General features: G+C 37.3%; 1 protein-coding gene across 3 annotated transcripts in view; it reads right to left on the bottom strand.

Moving 5' to 3' along the window:
* The window catches only part of LOC148898836 (uncharacterized), a 39,246-nt gene that overhangs the window by 9,062 nt on the left and 13,259 nt on the right, over window positions 1-16,925 (bottom strand). For all 3 annotated transcript variants that reach the window (XM_088993743.1, XM_088993742.1, XM_088993745.1), the window contains exons 2-10: window positions 9,466-9,521; window positions 9,218-9,330; window positions 6,952-7,026; window positions 3,121-3,258; window positions 1,751-1,828; window positions 1,493-1,644; window positions 1,352-1,406; window positions 1,185-1,259; window positions 193-301 (exon numbers count right to left, since the gene is read on the bottom strand). In XM_088993743.1, coding sequence (XP_088849869.1) covers window positions 193-301; window positions 1,185-1,259; window positions 1,352-1,406; window positions 1,493-1,644; window positions 1,751-1,828; window positions 3,121-3,258; window positions 6,952-7,026; window positions 9,218-9,330; window positions 9,466-9,521 — 851 coding nt within the window. The remainder of the gene's footprint in view (window positions 1-192; window positions 302-1,184; window positions 1,260-1,351; window positions 1,407-1,492; window positions 1,645-1,750; window positions 1,829-3,120; window positions 3,259-6,951; window positions 7,027-9,217; window positions 9,331-9,465; window positions 9,522-16,925) is intronic.

Raw genomic sequence — 16,925 nt, 5'->3', positions numbered from 1 at the left:
AGTGGAGAAATTTACATTTCACAGCTACTTCAGATGTCCAAATGCGTATGTTTGAAAATGGTCAGGATGCCAGCTGCATTTTTTGGCGTGAATTGTATTTCAATTTTTATCCAATAATGTTTTTTTTTTGCAATTTTTTGGGGGTTATCAAAAATGTTAGAATTTTCAATTGAGACTGTGATTTCTACATACCAGCACGTGAAGATCCCGGGCTTGTTGGACTTTGCGATGACGACGATGACAGCTGCCTGAAGAACTCCCGAGGGTTCATTGATCGCTGGGACACTAACACCGCCGCCTCCTACAAATACAATGTCACGGATTGTCGACATTGACCGGTTTAAAGGACAACAGACGCCTCTGGACAAGTTGTGTCCATAATTTGTAAAATGACTTCAAATGACTTCTACTGAGCGTATTTTACAAAGATTCCACGGCATATAGTTATATTTTACATTTTAAGACTTGCGCTGAATATTCAGGAAGTCTTGTTTTCGAGTTGGTGACGATTCCTGCCGTGACGTCACATCAGGAACGCCCCTAACCGAGAAAGTGACACACAATGCATTTTGGGTACTTTGTTTGGTCTGAAAACTTCGCGTCGATCCATGTTGATGGCGAAATTGGAAAGAAAACACATAAATAACGCAATGGTGAATCGTTGTGTGTTGCACCAAGACAACTATTTGATATTCACCGACACAAATTCCCAGCAGACAAATAAGCCCATTTCCAACTTTAGCTCGGGCGCCATCTTGTGCATTTTCTGGGACGCTACATTGGAGTCCTGATGGCTTGAATTGATACGGAAGGGCTTCTTTAATCGATTGCAAACATTTATGCTTTCCTCTTCAGAACTATTTGAATCATATTCATAACTGGATGAGAAACAAGAAAGGATATTCTCTGAATCTGAAGCCATTGTTTTGATTCTCGGGCAAGGCAAGACATCCTGGTGTGACGTCACGAACAAGGGGGCGTGACCTTCTGAAACTCGGGATCATCGAGGTCATTTTGAAGTAGTTTTGGGACACTTTAACTCATTTTTATTGGTGTTTTGCATTTGACTAAAAATATCACCCTGCATAGGTATTTTTTGGGTATTTTAGATGCTATTAAACGTTTTTCTGATGTCAGTTAGGAAACAAAAAATGGTGTCGGTTGTCCTTTAACTGTTGACTTACCGCAGCCTTCTCGATGGACTCGCTCCTTCTCAGACGAGCCCTCATGTCCTCCTCGTGCTCTCTCTGCTGTTGTTGCTGTTCGCAATGACACAGTTTATAGACAATATTTCCGTTAAAAAGTTTCATGAATAGAATACAGTAGGAAAATTGAAACCCCAATTACTCACCCATCTAAATTTCTCCTTTCGCCGCAGTTCTTCCTCTTGCTCTGCCTGCTTTCGTCTGCATGACAATAAGACACACACATAAAATTAAAAAAAAAAAAAAAACGTCCACTCGCAATGTGAAAAGGCAGGTGTTATTTTCACCTTTGCTCCTCGATCAATCGCAGTTTCTCATTCATTTTTCGATCTCTCTCTTCTGATTCTTTACGTTCTTTCAAAACTCGTTCTCGTTCCAGCCGCCGTCTCTCATCAACGGTTCGTCTCCTCTCCTCTTCCTTCCTCAGTTCTTCTTCCCGCTGACAAAATGGAGAAGACTATATATGGGCTGCTTATATGACATTTCATCCAGCAATGCGCGGTGTTTGGGTCAAGAAAATCAGAGAAAAAGAGCTATTCAAATACCTCTGCTCGCGCCCAAAAAGAGTCTCGGTTGATGTGTCTCATCTCCATAGCAGCATTGGTCTTCCGATAGTTTGTACCCTCGAGAGTAACAATAAAGACTTTAGACCATGCGTAATATGGACATCACTTGATTGTGTTGTCATATTAGTAATTTTGTTGTTGTTGTTTTAACTTCAAGATGGCTGCCACTAAAGTGGCTCCCTTTACAACAACTCCTAGATCCTGTTTTTCTACATATTCTTGTTAATTTTCTTTTCCTTGAATAACTTTATTGGTGTGAAATATAAATTTCTCCAAATTGAGGCAAATAAAGGTATTCTCATCTCATCATCATGACTTTTTTTAATGCATCTACCAAATATTAAACTGCTTACTAGCTTGCTAGTGCTTATTATCTTGCTAGTTTACTAGCTTGCTAGTGTAGCTTACCAGAAAGGCGCTTATAAATGAAATAGGAATTTCTCCAATGTGAGATAAATAAAGGTATTTCCATCTCATCATCATCATGAGAGATTTAAAAAAATTGCCTCTCCGAAAAATTCATAAACTGTTGACTCGCTTGCTCGTGGTTATTAGCTTGCAATTGTTTACTAGCTTGCTAGTTTACTCTCTTGCTAGTTTACTTGCTTGCTAGTTTACTCACTTGCTAGTGTAGCTTACCAGAAAGGCGCTTGTAAAAATAAATAGGAATTTCTCCAATGTGAGATAAATAAAGGTGTTTTCATCTCATCTCATCATCATGAAAGAGATTTTTAAAATTTGCCTCTCCCAATAATGAACAAACTGTTTACTAACTTGCTCGTGTTAATTAGCTTGTTAGTGTTTACTAGCTTGCTAGTGATTAGTACCTTGCTAATAATTACTAGCTTGCTAGTTTAGCTTGGTCGTATAGCTTACCAGAAAGGCGCTTGTAAATAAAATGGGAATTTCTCCAATATGAGATAAATAAAGGTATTGTCATCTCATTATCATCATCATGAAAGATATTTTTTAAAATTGCCTCTCCCAAAAGTTAATAAGCTGTTTACGAGCTTGCTAGTGTTTATTATCTTGCTAGTCTTTACTAGCTTGCTCGTGATTACTAGCTTGCTAGAGTAGCTTGCCAGTGTAGCTTGCTATTGTAGCTTGCTAGTGTAGCTCATAAATTGAATTTATTATTATTATCATTTTTTATTATTATTATTATTATTGTTGTTATTGTAGTTATTATTAGTATTAGTAGTATTATTGTTATTCGCATTATTGTTAGTCGTATTATTATTATTATTATTATAAACCGAATTACTGGCATACAGTTTCAATAAAAGCAAGTTACAAAGTAGGTCTCTGCCGCCATCCTGTGGTCATGAGGAGGACTGCTAGCTACTCACAACAACGTCCTCCCTTTCTGAGAACCTGGAGCTCTTCTTGGCCCCCCGAGGATGAGCTTGAATCTTGTTCAGCTCGGCCCTTATCTTCTCCTCTGTCACGTCATCTTCTTTGTGAGCACTAATGAAGGTGTGTGCCTCCTACATGCGGGGAATAGAGGGCGAGCAATTAGCGTGTGACAAATACGCATATCATGTTACATAGGATCGCGGATCATGCGCGCACACGTAAGTCCCAACACACGAGAGCACAAATGGGGCCTTTGGTGGTTTTTACTTGGACGAATATTTATGCGAACTTGGAGCCAAACTGTTGTGCAACTAAGAATGGAAAGGGAAATTAAGTCTCCCCCGACTGTGAGGATGTGGATGTTTACAGACAGTAGAAGGAGTAGAAGGAGAAAAAATATCACAGGCCTCAAATGAGATTTAACTATTATGTCTGTTAGCTGGTGTTCACAAACCTGCCAATAATATTCACTTCGAACAGTGGTAGTCACTCTTTTTACACCGAGTAAGTAAAAATGTGTAGATTTATACTCATAAAAGCCTTCTCACGTATTACAGAATCATTCGAAGACCCAGATATAGTGATACCTTCAACTTTCACAGTTCAAAGGCAGAGTGTAGACTGCAAGGTTAAAATAACCCATCAATCAGGCTCCAAAAACAACCTGCACAAGCCATCTGTACACTGAATGCAAAAAGCTACCAACCCAGCTAAACAGAACACAATTGATGAGGAACTAGATACAATTATCACAGAGAAAGCACCTGCAGGGGATCATTCCTCAAGATGGTTAAAGAAGAAGGTTACATTCCTCATCAAATGTTTAATGCTGAGGAAACTGGCCACTCCATTCCATCAAGCCATCAACGACCATCACAAAGGTAAATAAAACTACTTTATTATAAAGTACAGTTTATTTCTTTAATTATATTACCATAGCACATTTATTATACATAAAATAAGGTATATTTGGTGTAGTTTTAAGGCTTAGAAAATTAGAAAGTAGAAAATATTTTATGGGGAGATGGGAACAGATTATTATCGTTTTAATGGTTGCCTGTGGGAAATTAATTTTTGGGATACACACTTTTCGCCTTCCACACTCTGTCTGGGAACCAATTAAGTTCGGAAGCCAAGGTATCACTGTACAGCAGTCTCTAATAGCTTGAGCACCATTGACATGGGAAACATTTGCATTAATTTTCAAATCTATTTATCGAACCTTGACAACCAGCCAGGTAGTTTTTCATGTCCCAAATCAACAAACTAACAATTGGCAATAAAACCACACAAGAGTCCATTAAGTGAGCTCCAAAAAAAGAAATAAAGGACACTCGAGTTCACTTATCAAAGTGCTTCCGGCGTCCTATTTTTCAATATTTTCATTTTGTACTTTGAGTACAAAATCTCCCATCGCACCTTGTGAACCTGGTGGCAATGCAACAATAATAAAGCCTAAAAGACAAATGTTATAAAAACATTTAGCTCGTCCTATGTGCTCATTGGCTATTTCTTTAGCCTTTTTCTATCTACCTTCTCATCAGCAATCTTTGTACTTGGCCTTGTGTGTGTTATTTGAGTTGAAATGTGCAACAATGGAAACATCTGCACCCTATTCACGTGCTAGCTTTCACTGCAGCAAAGTATGGAACACACCCAGGACTCGCCTTGATACAACTCCCCTTTTGGCCGGCTGAGACACGCAGTATTCAAAAAAAGAAAGAAAGAAAGATGGAGGGAGAGAGGGGGAAAAAAAAATAAGAATTCAGATGCAATCAAACTTTAAAGTTTTCACCAGTTCATTGTAAAAATAAATGACTGCAAATAAAATGTTTTTTTTTTACCACATTGCCTGTACAATTAACTCATTCACTACCATTCACAAATTTATTCGGGAATCAAAAATATGACGTAGAACGCCATTCCTGAGTTAGTTCGGTTTTGTTTTTTCTTGCTTGGATGCAGATAAAGCGCTGGTCAGCCCTCTGGCAATGATTTTTCCCTTCCACAAGGGGGGAGTATTTCCATTGTTTCCCATTTTAGCGCTTTGTTACGCTGTTGTTAAAGCGCTATATGAACCAATATGCATGTATTGCATTGTATTTTGGACAGCCGTCCTCATTTCAAACTCGTATAAGTCCAGACCCAGATAATTGAGGTAATAACTATTTCTGATGAAAGAAGAGTAGACGCCGATAATGCGCTGGTCAGACATCTGGCAATGTTTTTCCCTTCCACAAGGGGGCATCATTTCCCTATTGTACAGCAACCCCCATTTCAAACCCTGATAACTCCCAACCCATATATAACTTAGAAGAGAGTCCAAGGTTTCTTACGCTGAATTGAATGTTTATGTAATCTCGCGCTAATTAAGTTCACACAACATTTAAAGGTTAACATACGTAACACGCGCATTTGTGTTACCCGCTAACAGGTAACCACGACAACGTGAATAGAACAACGTGTAGGCAATCATCACAGACAATTTGGGTGGTTTTTTTTTTGTGGTTCTAACTCTGAAAAATGACAAAATAAATAAATAAATAAATAAATAAATAAATACATACATACATAACCTAGCTGGCTATCTATTTGCTGTCTATTAGTTATCTGGCTAGCTAGTTGGCTATCTAGCCAGCTGGCTATTAGCTAGCCGTCTCTCTAACCAGCTGGCTATTAGCTAGCTGTCTATCTATCTATCTATCTATCTATCTATCTATCTATCTATCTATCTATCTATCTATCTATCTATCTAGGCAGATAGCTATCTAGCGAGCTATCTCGCTAGATAGCTATTAGCAGGTTACAGAGCTTTCTATCTATTTGAGTTATTCCGAATTGAGTGAACGCTGGTTCATGTGGCTGCCGCTGCTCACCCACAGAAAATCTTATCCTGTGACTGGAAAGTGACATTGAAAGTTTTGAAAGGTGTTTATGAATGAAACGTATTATTAATATTCTTATTAAAACTCAATATTATGTGGCTCCTGGAATTCGAGTAACAATGACAAAAACCCTGGCACTGGAGTGGATGCATTTTTGCATATCGTCTGGCAGTGAATGAGTTCATAAAGCTTTTACCATGACCTGAATTTCCTGCGGGTGGAAAAAATAACCACTACCTTCGATTATAGTCATGGCACTGACACAATGTATGAGAAAAGGTCAAAGGTTATAATTCCCAAACTAGTGAAATAAATCAACAATTGTATATAATTTTTTATCAGTCTTCCACAAGCAATTCCTCTCACAAAAGACGTTTAGGGGGGTGTCAGACTGAAGCTCACAGACGTTCAGACTTGACAAAAACAACAACAAACATTCCACACAGTCGACTTGGTGATTCTTTTGTATGGACACTCCTTAACTTTCGGGGTCAGCCACCTTCACGGCTAAACAAACACTAATCAAGATGCATAGAGAGATGCTATAGCAACTATAGGACTGCTGGTCACCTTGTGACAGCGCTTCCTCTCTTGCTCTTCCCTACTGGAGCTTCGCGGTAAAGAGGAGAAATAATAAATCTTTTCGCACCAAAGCTAGTTTAAAATTTCTTCTGGTATCACCGGTGGCCACATTCCAGCAACAAAGGAATCGGACAGGAAGTGCCATCGACACAGGAAACTTACTAAACAATACACCAGTTTACTCAAGTGTGTAAATATAGAAGAACAAAGCTGAAAAAAAAATGTCTCTCCTGGGAAGGAATTTGGGGAAATGAGCGCAGTTTGGGGTATTTGATTCTAAGACACAAACGTACTAAGTTGGTTTGATACTCAGCGTCCAAAATATTTATAAATGAAGAATCATTTACTCTACTGAACCTTGAAGAAGTGTTTGATTGCTGGAATGTGTTGGGCACATTCCGTCCGGCGGTATTCTTCCACGTGTTCACCAACCTGGAGACAAAAGGCAGGAATCAAACACTTCCAATTCCAAACCGTGTCAAGTTTACTGTCAAACTAAACATCAAACAAGGACAATTTTGGCTATCTGCTAGCATCAGGCTATCATATGTTACAAAATGCCAAAAATGGTGGGACAAATATATTTGTGGCTGTGCTTTGATGCTTTAAAAGACAACCGACGTCACTTTTTTGTTTCTTAACTGACATCAGAAAAACGTTTTATAGCATCTAAAATACCCAAAACATGCAGTATGATATTTTTATTCAAATGCAATACACCAAAAAAATGACTTAAAAATTGAGCTGCGAATTGGGCATTTTCAGAAAGTCCCGCCACCAGTTCGTGACGTCACGCCAAGACATCTTGCATTGCTGGAGAATCAAAACAATGGCTTCAGATTCGGAGAATATGCTTTCTTGTTACACCTCCAGTTATGAATATGATTGAAATACTTCTGAAGAGGAAAGCATACATGTTTGCAATCGATTCAAGAATTTATTCCATGCCATTTTGAGGCAACATTGGGGAGAAACGATCACCAGAAAAGAGGCACAAAATGGCGACCTCCTGTGGCCACCTCCGTTTCCACAGACAAACAAAAACATATGTAAACAACTGTACTCAGTGGCGTATATTTTTGGGCGACAAAAGGAGTACCCTATTTTCCGGTGTATAAGGCACACTGGAGTATAAGATGCACCCCCAATCAATGGTGTATTTTCAAACCTTTTTCATATATAAGTTACACTAGACTATCATCAATGAATGAAATAGGTTTTCCAAATATAATATATAAATATGTAAAAGCTTTCCAAATATAAGGCACACCACATTACAAGGCGCAAGAGTAGGGGCTGGCGTTATACGTGACTTTATCCTGTGACTGTAAAGTGACCTTGAGAGTTTTGAAAGGCGCTTATAAATGAAATGTATTATTATATAATCTCAGGGGGACTAAGACCAAATTTATTATTATTATATCAAAAAGTATTATATTCATAGTTTTATTGTGGTTTTATTATTATTTTCATTATTATTATTATTATTATTATTTTAATATTATTATTACAATAGTATTATAATATTAAAATGTATTACAATATTAGTAGTATTATTGTTGTTTTAAGTATTATCATTGTTATTAGTTTAATATTATTAGAATTATAATTATTATTACTATTATAAAACACTATACAACACATATTTATTTATATATGAAGTGATTCGATGATAATATTATTAATATACTATTATAATATTTAAAAGGTAGTATTTTATTATTATTATATCAAAAAAGTATTATATTAGTAGTTTTATTGCAGTTTTATTATTATTTATTATTATTATTGTATTATTATTAGTTTAATATTATTATTACAATAGTATTATAATATTAAAAGGTATTATAATAGTAGTATTATTGTTGTGTTTAGTATTATTATCATTGTTATTAGCTTAATATTATAATTATAATTATTATTACTATTATAAAACACTATACAACACATATGTATTTATATATTAAAGTGATTTGGTGATAATATTATTAATATACTATTATAATATTTAAAAGGTAGTATATTATTATTATTATTATTATTATTATTATTATTATTATTGTAGAGGGGGAAATTGTGAGATTACTTCACATATAAGGCACACCTGCGTATAAGGCGCAAGGTCATTTTTTTTAAAGAAAATCAAGGCTTTTGGGTGCGCCTTATACACCGGAAGATATGGTAATATGTATAGAGAGGCTGACACACTTATTTGTGAAATTCGCCATTGGTACAGAGGCTTAAACGGATTAATGGCATTTCTATTCATTTCAATGGGGAAAGATGACTTAGGATGCAATATTTTTAATTGGAAGCGTTGTCACAGCAAATAATGAAGTATTAAATCAAGGCATCATTGTATATGTGGGAGTTGGCTGTCTTGGAGCCAAGTAAGGTTGCCTAAATCTTCAATTATAACTATGAGAGTGTATAATTGCATACCATAATTAAATAGATTTATTGCTAAATGAATACTTAAACACTCCATAATCAGAATTATTTTTTAGCTCATCCAGAAGTTTCCATGTGTGTTGTGAAAATTGGAATACGAATACCAATGATTAAAAACGCCACATCTCCGTTTTCTGTGTATATTATGTAATTATGTTGTTTTTTTTTTTACCCAGGCGATCATGGCAATGCGTGGACCTCCTGTGTCTGCACTTCCCACTCTGCACAGTCCATATTGTGGCTTGGATGCATGGAATTTGCTAGCCAACTCTGAAACACCACCCACTTTCACACAAAAAATAAAATACAATAAAACAGACATTTGTAACACATTCAGGCACAAGAATCTTTCAAAATCCAAACTTCTTCGAAATTCAAATGTGCATTTCTGACTTATTTGTCTACGACTGTGAAACTTACCCCCTGAGTCAGCTAGTTTGAGCTTGTTGGTGAGGCCTTCGTAAACAAATAAAGCCCTGTGGACACACACAACATAAGAAAAGTCATGTGACAAGGACGCGACAAACTTATCAGTTGCGCTGTTACATCCATAAATAAAGTACAGGTAAGTACAGTGATACCTCGGTTTACGAAAACTTTAGCTAACAAACTTTTCGCCTTACGAACATGAAATTCACGAGAGTATAATCTTGGCATACAAACTAGTTTTCGGTGGACAAACCAAACCAGAGAGTGCCACGGTGGCTGATGAACCAGTTTTCAGCAGAAGAAGGAGATCATCGAAAAACACGAACGAGGTGTGCGCTTGTGTGACTTAGCGTCCCAGTACCAGTACGCTAAGTCGACCATTGCTACGTGTGGCTAAGGGTGTTTCTGTGTTGTCTCAGCAATGGTGTCAGGCAATAGAAGAGGTTGAAAAACTTCTGTTGATTTGGATTAACGAAAAGCAGCGACCAAGGGACAGAGGCAACTACATCAACGACCATCACAAAGGTAAATAAAACAACTTTATTATACTGTACAGTTTATTTCTTTAATTACAATACAATATCACATTTATTATACATAAAATAAGGTATATTTTGTGTAGTTTTAAGGCTTATTTAGTGGAAAATTAGGTTTTATGGGGACCTGGGAACGGATTATTTTCATTTTTCATGGTTTCTTATGGTAAATAAATGTTCGGTAGACAAAGTTTTCGCCTTTCACACACTTTCTGGGAACCAATTTAGTTTGTCAGCTGATGTATCACTATAAGTGGAACGCAACACGTGCACAGATGTGCATGGATTTTGCTTCTTGTGGATTGCCCTTGCGTCTGGTAATTGCAAGGGCAATAAATAAACAAATAAATAAATACATACATACATACAGCAAAAAGGCATTGAAACTATACTTGGCAGAAGTGTAGCCATCTATCATCATCTTTGTTTTGATAACTCCTCAAGGTGACATTTCGATAGCTGAGAAGCCGATCAGAGTAAAAATGCAGGTTGGAACATTTTAAAAAACGTGTTTGGACCAGGAGAAGAAATGCATACATGTACAGAGATGAGACTCATTTTAGCATTAAAATGTGTAAAAGTAGCACTCGGACAATGATGCGTTCATCCAATCCCAATTTATTTGGTTAAGGTATGCAGCAGGGAAAAAAAAGAGCTGTCAAACCCCGAACAGAAGTCTACCTGTGTACATTCAGGAAGGTATGTCTCATATGTCTCATGTAGCAAGAGCATAAATATCAATAGTGCGCATTAATCCCAAGCTGTTTGGAATGTGCGTCTCTGCATCTGTCAGTGAATTTTTTAGCCTTTGACTCTTGAGGGGATTTCAATAACATCTGGAGTTGCCGAGTGAATGCACAAGGCCACTAGCAGCTATTACCAAGGGTCAAAAGTGAAGGACCTGTCTGTGCACGCGTGTGTGTGTGTGTGTGTGTGTGTGTGTGTGTGTGTGTGTGTGTGTGTGTGTGTGTGTGTGTGTGTGTGTGTGTGTGTGTATGCATGCATGCTTAAGTAAAAGGAAGTCTCTCTGAGAACTATTTTGCCTTATGAAACTGTCTAAAAAACTAGCAAAATAAGCTAATGTAGAATGTGTTGCAACATTGAAGAAAACATTTTTCCCAAATCACTTTCATAGTAATAATAAAATAATAATTATAATTATAATTATAATAGTAATTAAATATTAATAATTAAATAGTAATTATCCATCCTTGTTCCAGACTGCTTATTATTATTATTATTAGGCAGACTATTTGGACACAGATATTATTATTATTATTATACTAAGATTATATCAAAAACCTATTATATTAGTAGTTTTATTGTTTTTATTGTGATTATCATTATTATTAGTTTAATATTATTATTATATTATAAAATCAAAAAAGTATTATATTAGTAGTTTTATTGCTGTTATTATTATTTTCATTGTTATTATTATTATTATTAAAACCGGGATGGAGGACATTGATTCGTTGTAGCGACCCCTGAAGGGAAAAGCCGAAAGGAAAAGAAGATTATTATTAATTTAGTATTATTACTATAGTATTATAATATTAAAAGGTATAATGTTAGTAGTATTATTGTTGTTTTAGTATTATTATCATTATTAGTTCAATATTATTATTATAATTATTATTACTGTTATAAAACACTATACAACACATTTATTCATATATTAAAGTGATTTGATGATAATATTATTATTATACTATTATAATACTAAAATTAATATTATTATTATAGTAAATATTTTTTTTAAGGGGATCCTGGTGTGAATGCTTGTCTCTCCCCATTCACACAATCAGCCTAGAAAAGCTTAATTAGCATCCTGATACAAAAGGTCAGTCGGAGCACAATGAACAAAGGCCGACCAAAGTCAATCACTGTGTGTGTGTGTGTGTGTGTGTGTGTGTGTGTGTGTGTGTGTGTGTGTGTGTGTGTGTGTGTGTGTGTGTGTGTGTGTGTGTGTGTGTGTGTGTGTGTGTGTGTGTGTGTGTGTGTGTGTGTGTGTGTGTGTGTGTGAGAGAGAGAGAGAGAGAGAGAGAGGGCACAATTACCGTGTTGTTTGCTCGCTACATGCACAGAGCACGAAGACTACGCACCGTTTTTATTTCGTTTTATTGCTGCACTGGTAATCATTAATATTTTCATAGTACACAGATTGATAGGGCAGGATCATTCTAATCTACTTTTACACAACAGCCTTGCCATCAATCATGGCCTTCTACGACTTGCTGCGACGTCACTATGGATGGAATGGCAGATGCTGATTCATTCTTATTGGATGTTTTGGTTTGCGGTTTGCGGTTTGCGGCGCTGCCAAATAGTTGAATGAGCTTTTCAAAACAAAGCAATGATGGAAAGCTGGGTGTAAAAACACATTGGTGTATGTTTGATCTCCTAAACAGTCAATAGGACTAAAGTGCAATTATTGCTCACATTTGTGTTTGTTCGCTAGCACGTGCCGGGATGTTTGATAACATCGGGATGCCAGCGAGCATCTTGACAGCTGTCAATCAATTGATTTTCCAAACACATTCAACGGTCATCCAACGTCATTTAGCAATTTCCAGACAAGCGTCTCGAGCAAGCTTAACTGATGTCATGTTTCTCGAAAACAACACACTCCGTGGATGTATTAACCATAATTAAGAATCCAATCCACTGATCCTGCCAATTTGAAACATTCCAGAAGGTCATTGCCGACAAGAAGTCACGGTCAAAGGTCAACATCCATCTGAGGGAGTCTGAAATCCTGTGCGCGCATTCCACACCCACAGTCAACAATGTGATGTCGGGGATGATTTTTTTTTTTTTATCAAAATCAGATGTGAAAAGATTGTTTACTATCTAACTGCTTGTTTAGTATCTTCTCAAAATGAAATCAGTTTTCGGTTGGATTTTAAAGGACAACCGACACCATTTTTTTGTTTTCTAACTGACATCAGAAAAACGTTTTATAGCATCTAAAATACCCAAAACACGCAGGGTGACATTTTTAGTCAAATGAAAAACACCAATAAAAAGGACTTAAAGTGTTCCAAAACTACTTCAAAATGACCTCAGAAATTTTCAGTTTCAGAAGGCCCCGCCCCCTTGTTCGTGACGTCACGCCACTACGTCGTGCCTTGGTCTAGAATCAAAACAATGGCTTCAGATTCGGAGAAGATGCTTTCTTGTTACTCATCCAGTTATGAATATGATTCAAATACAGTAAAGTCTCGTTATATCGATATTCAAGGGAGTCCGAAAAATATCGATATAACCGGGACTATCGATATATCCGACCCTGTTTGCATGTAATTTTCTCCGTGCGTGCATAGAAATAGCATCGATATAACCGGGACTATCGATATATCCGATATCGATATAACGAGACTTTACTGTAGTTCTGAAGAGGAAAGCATAAATGTTTGCAATCGATTAAAGGAGTCCTCCCATATCAATTTGAGGCATCAAAACTCCAATGTAGTTTCCTGGAAAAGCACAAGATGGCGCCCAAGCTCCGTTGGAAATGGGCTGAATTGTCTGCTGGGAATTTGTGTCAACTCGTATCAAATAGTAGTCTTGGTGCAACACACAATGATTCACCATCGCGTTATTTATGTGTTTTCCTTCTAATTTCGCCATTAACACGGATCAACACGAAGTTTTCAAACCAAACAAAGTACCCAAAATGCATTGTGTGTCGCTTTCTCGGTCGGGGGTGTTCCAGACGTGACGTCACGTCAGGCATCGTCATCAACTTGAAAACGAGACTTCCTCAATATTCAGCGCGAGTCTTAAAACGTAAAATATAGCTATATGCGGTGGAATCTTTGTAAAATACGCTCAGTAGAAGTCATTTGAAGTGATTTTACAAATTATGGACACAACTCGGTGGCGTCGGTTGTACTTTAAATGATGTGGCTCATTGATACGTCATGCAGTTTGCTCAAATAACGTGGATGTAAAGCAGGCTTGGGCAAGATGGAAAAGAAATTATATGTAAGAAAAATCCTCACAATAAATCAAATATTTCCGTTCCTTAGGTGTTCTATGACTGTACAAATAGACGATGTCAAAACATGTTACAGAGCTTAATCCTACTGATCCGATTCACAAAAGCTGCTGTTTATTTAGGTTTTATGCACCACCAATAATTAGCGTTTATGACTACAAATGCGCACAATCCACCTTGGCAAAAAAAAAAAAATGTGCAAAAATCTCCCTCACAAAAAGAAAAAAAACACCCAGATGCAACGAGGCTGATGGGAAAAACAGAATCATCCGTGTAACCGAGCCAGCGATGACCTCAGAAAAAAAGGAAGGAGAGTAAGAAACCGAGGAAAAGAGGGAGTGGCTAAGGCGCGGAACATAACATGATGTCATGAACAATGATAAATGAATTGTGTGCACGCATGGCTACAACTGGCAGATTCTTTGGACTCGAAAAGCCATGAACAAATAAGTGGCAGAAAAAACATGAACGTAACACACGAGCACATGGACACAGGCAGATGAGACCACCCCCAACCCCCACCCAAAAAAAAAAAAACATATTTATGGTCCATGTTATGCTTCCTGTCCATAAATGACACTCTGGTATTCGTTTTTCGACTTTGACCACCACGTGTATTTAATCCATATGGTAGCTTTGGGCAAGTAAAGCAAATCCTCATGTTCTTACCTCATAATACATATTTCTCATCCGAGTTCACCCACCCTTATTTGGTAACTTCAACTTCAAAATGGACGACATCCCAGAGCCTTAAATGACCTGTTATGATTTCGATTGGATTGGATATTAGTCTCGCAGTGGAGAAATTCACATTTCACAGCAGAAAAGTTATTGGAAGGAAGAGGAAAGGAAAGTAAGAAGTAGAAAAACAAAATATAGGAGCTGTTGGAAAGGCAGACACTCTCGCGGCGCCATCTTGAAATCAAAACCAACGAAAAAACAATATAAATATAATAACAATATAAATAATATCTTGAAAGCAAACACGAAACGGGAGCATCCATTGACGAAAAGAGACTGTCTCACATCTCCTGCCCCATATAAATCCGCTTCAATTCCAAGCCGCAGTTCCACATACACATCGGCGCTCTGCGCGGACGCTACTTTCTTCTCATCTTCTCAACACAAAACGACAAAAGAAAACACAAAAACAAAAAAAAAAAATCAAGGGTCGTGAGAGCATTTGCTGACGGCCTCCAACTTGGGCGCTATCTTTGACTTCCTTTTATTTTCTGATGATTATGAATGAGATTTTGGGGTGTGCCGAGGTGCATTTTAGTTTGTTTCTAAATGAACAGAATGGATCATCCAGTAAGTAAAACTTGAAAATCAAATTTATTATTATTATTAGTAGTAGTAGTAGTAGTAGTAGTAGTAGTAGTAGTAGTAGTAGTAGTAGTAGTAGTAGTAGTAGTAGTAGTAGTAATAGTAGTACGAGTAGCAGTAGCCGTAGTTTGAGTATTAGTATTAGTATTAGTACGAATATTAGTATTATTATTATTATTATTAGTAGTAGTAATAGTAGTAGCAGCAGCAGTAGCAGCCTGTTATTGTTATTGTCACAGTTATCTTTAGCTATTCTTTCAAAACTATAATGCAAATATGCTGCATTCATATTTCATGAATTTACAAATTCAATGATCTCAACCTTTGCATGTCTTTTTTTTCAGTGGTGGACCGTCAGGGCCTTCTCTGGTGGCCTAACAATATCTGAATCACAGACTGATGTCAATTATATTTTTCCCTGAATTCTTATGAAATAATTCCAATTGGTCTTTCAGCTTCGTTTCATTACTTTTCCCCTGGTATGCTGCTGCCAGGTGTGTGTACAGTATTTGTATTCAAGCATTTAACCAATCATCTTTCTGCCATCATTTGTTACAAGGGTCAGAAATCTACCTGGATGCCTTCACAATCAGTTCTGCGGGCCCTGTCGCATCAAATGTGTTGATCGAACTGTTGAACCAATCAGATTACAACTTGTCAACCCAAAAGGGCTACCAACGCTTTCTTGAAGGCGCTGGTCAACATTAGAGTTTTCGCAAACTATGATCGGCTTGTGACATGATTGGGTAGTCACTAGCCAATCATAGTATCATAAGCCGCTTGTGACAAGGGCATACTGGCCAGAGCTAGCACACTGTATCGGTAGCCATTTTCAAGATGGACTTTTCAAGAAAAAAATAGACCTAATTAAGAAAGGTCAGTCAGTTATTTTCTAGCTAATGGTACCCTCTAGTGGATTTATAGTAAATAACACATTTTTTTCAATCTGGAATGATTCAGACGAAGCACTACTGAAGGCCTAGTGATGAAATCCACTGCTGTCAATGTTAATTCATCCCCCTCACAACATCAAACCTGGTTCACCCCTCAGTCTTGTTTTAGTGGCGACTTGAGGTCCCAGTACTATTTTTATCCGACGGTCTACGACACACGGCGTCTGTGTTTCGGTGGAAGTCTGAGACGTCCCCAACGGCATACAGACCTCATTTCCTCTCTCTAGAAATGGGCAAAAGAGGTCCCGTCTAAATCATTGCATGTCTGTCCTCTTTTTGTCTAGTGTGCTCCCCACATTACACCCCCCACGAGTCACATAATGTAGTGTCTATGTAGCCAGCCCAGCAGCAAAATGCATTCCTCTGTCTGGACTATACAGAAAAACGGTCGGAGAAATGAAAAGAGTGAGATTCGATAAGAGAGGAATGGAGTTGATTCATTTGTGGCCAAATTTTGACCCACGGAGAAGACCTACATCCACGACAAACAGCCAGAGGAGAATTTCTAGAGAGACAGACCTTGGAGGTAAAGAGAAGAAACATAGCGAGACCATAAATGAAGCATGTTAGGCCTTCTGAGCATTGAGTCAGGTGTACAGCAAACATTCAGGATGTGTAATCCTCCCAAGCCAA

This window comes from Hippocampus bargibanti, linkage group LG04 (genome assembly GCF_051943395.1).
Source record: "Hippocampus bargibanti isolate YZ-2025 linkage group LG04, ASM5194339v1, whole genome shotgun sequence".
NCBI classification, from domain to species: domain Eukaryota; kingdom Metazoa; phylum Chordata; class Actinopteri; order Syngnathiformes; family Syngnathidae; genus Hippocampus; species Hippocampus bargibanti.
Note: the sequence above shows the minus strand (reverse complement) of the source record. Positions and strands in the feature narration are given on the sequence as shown.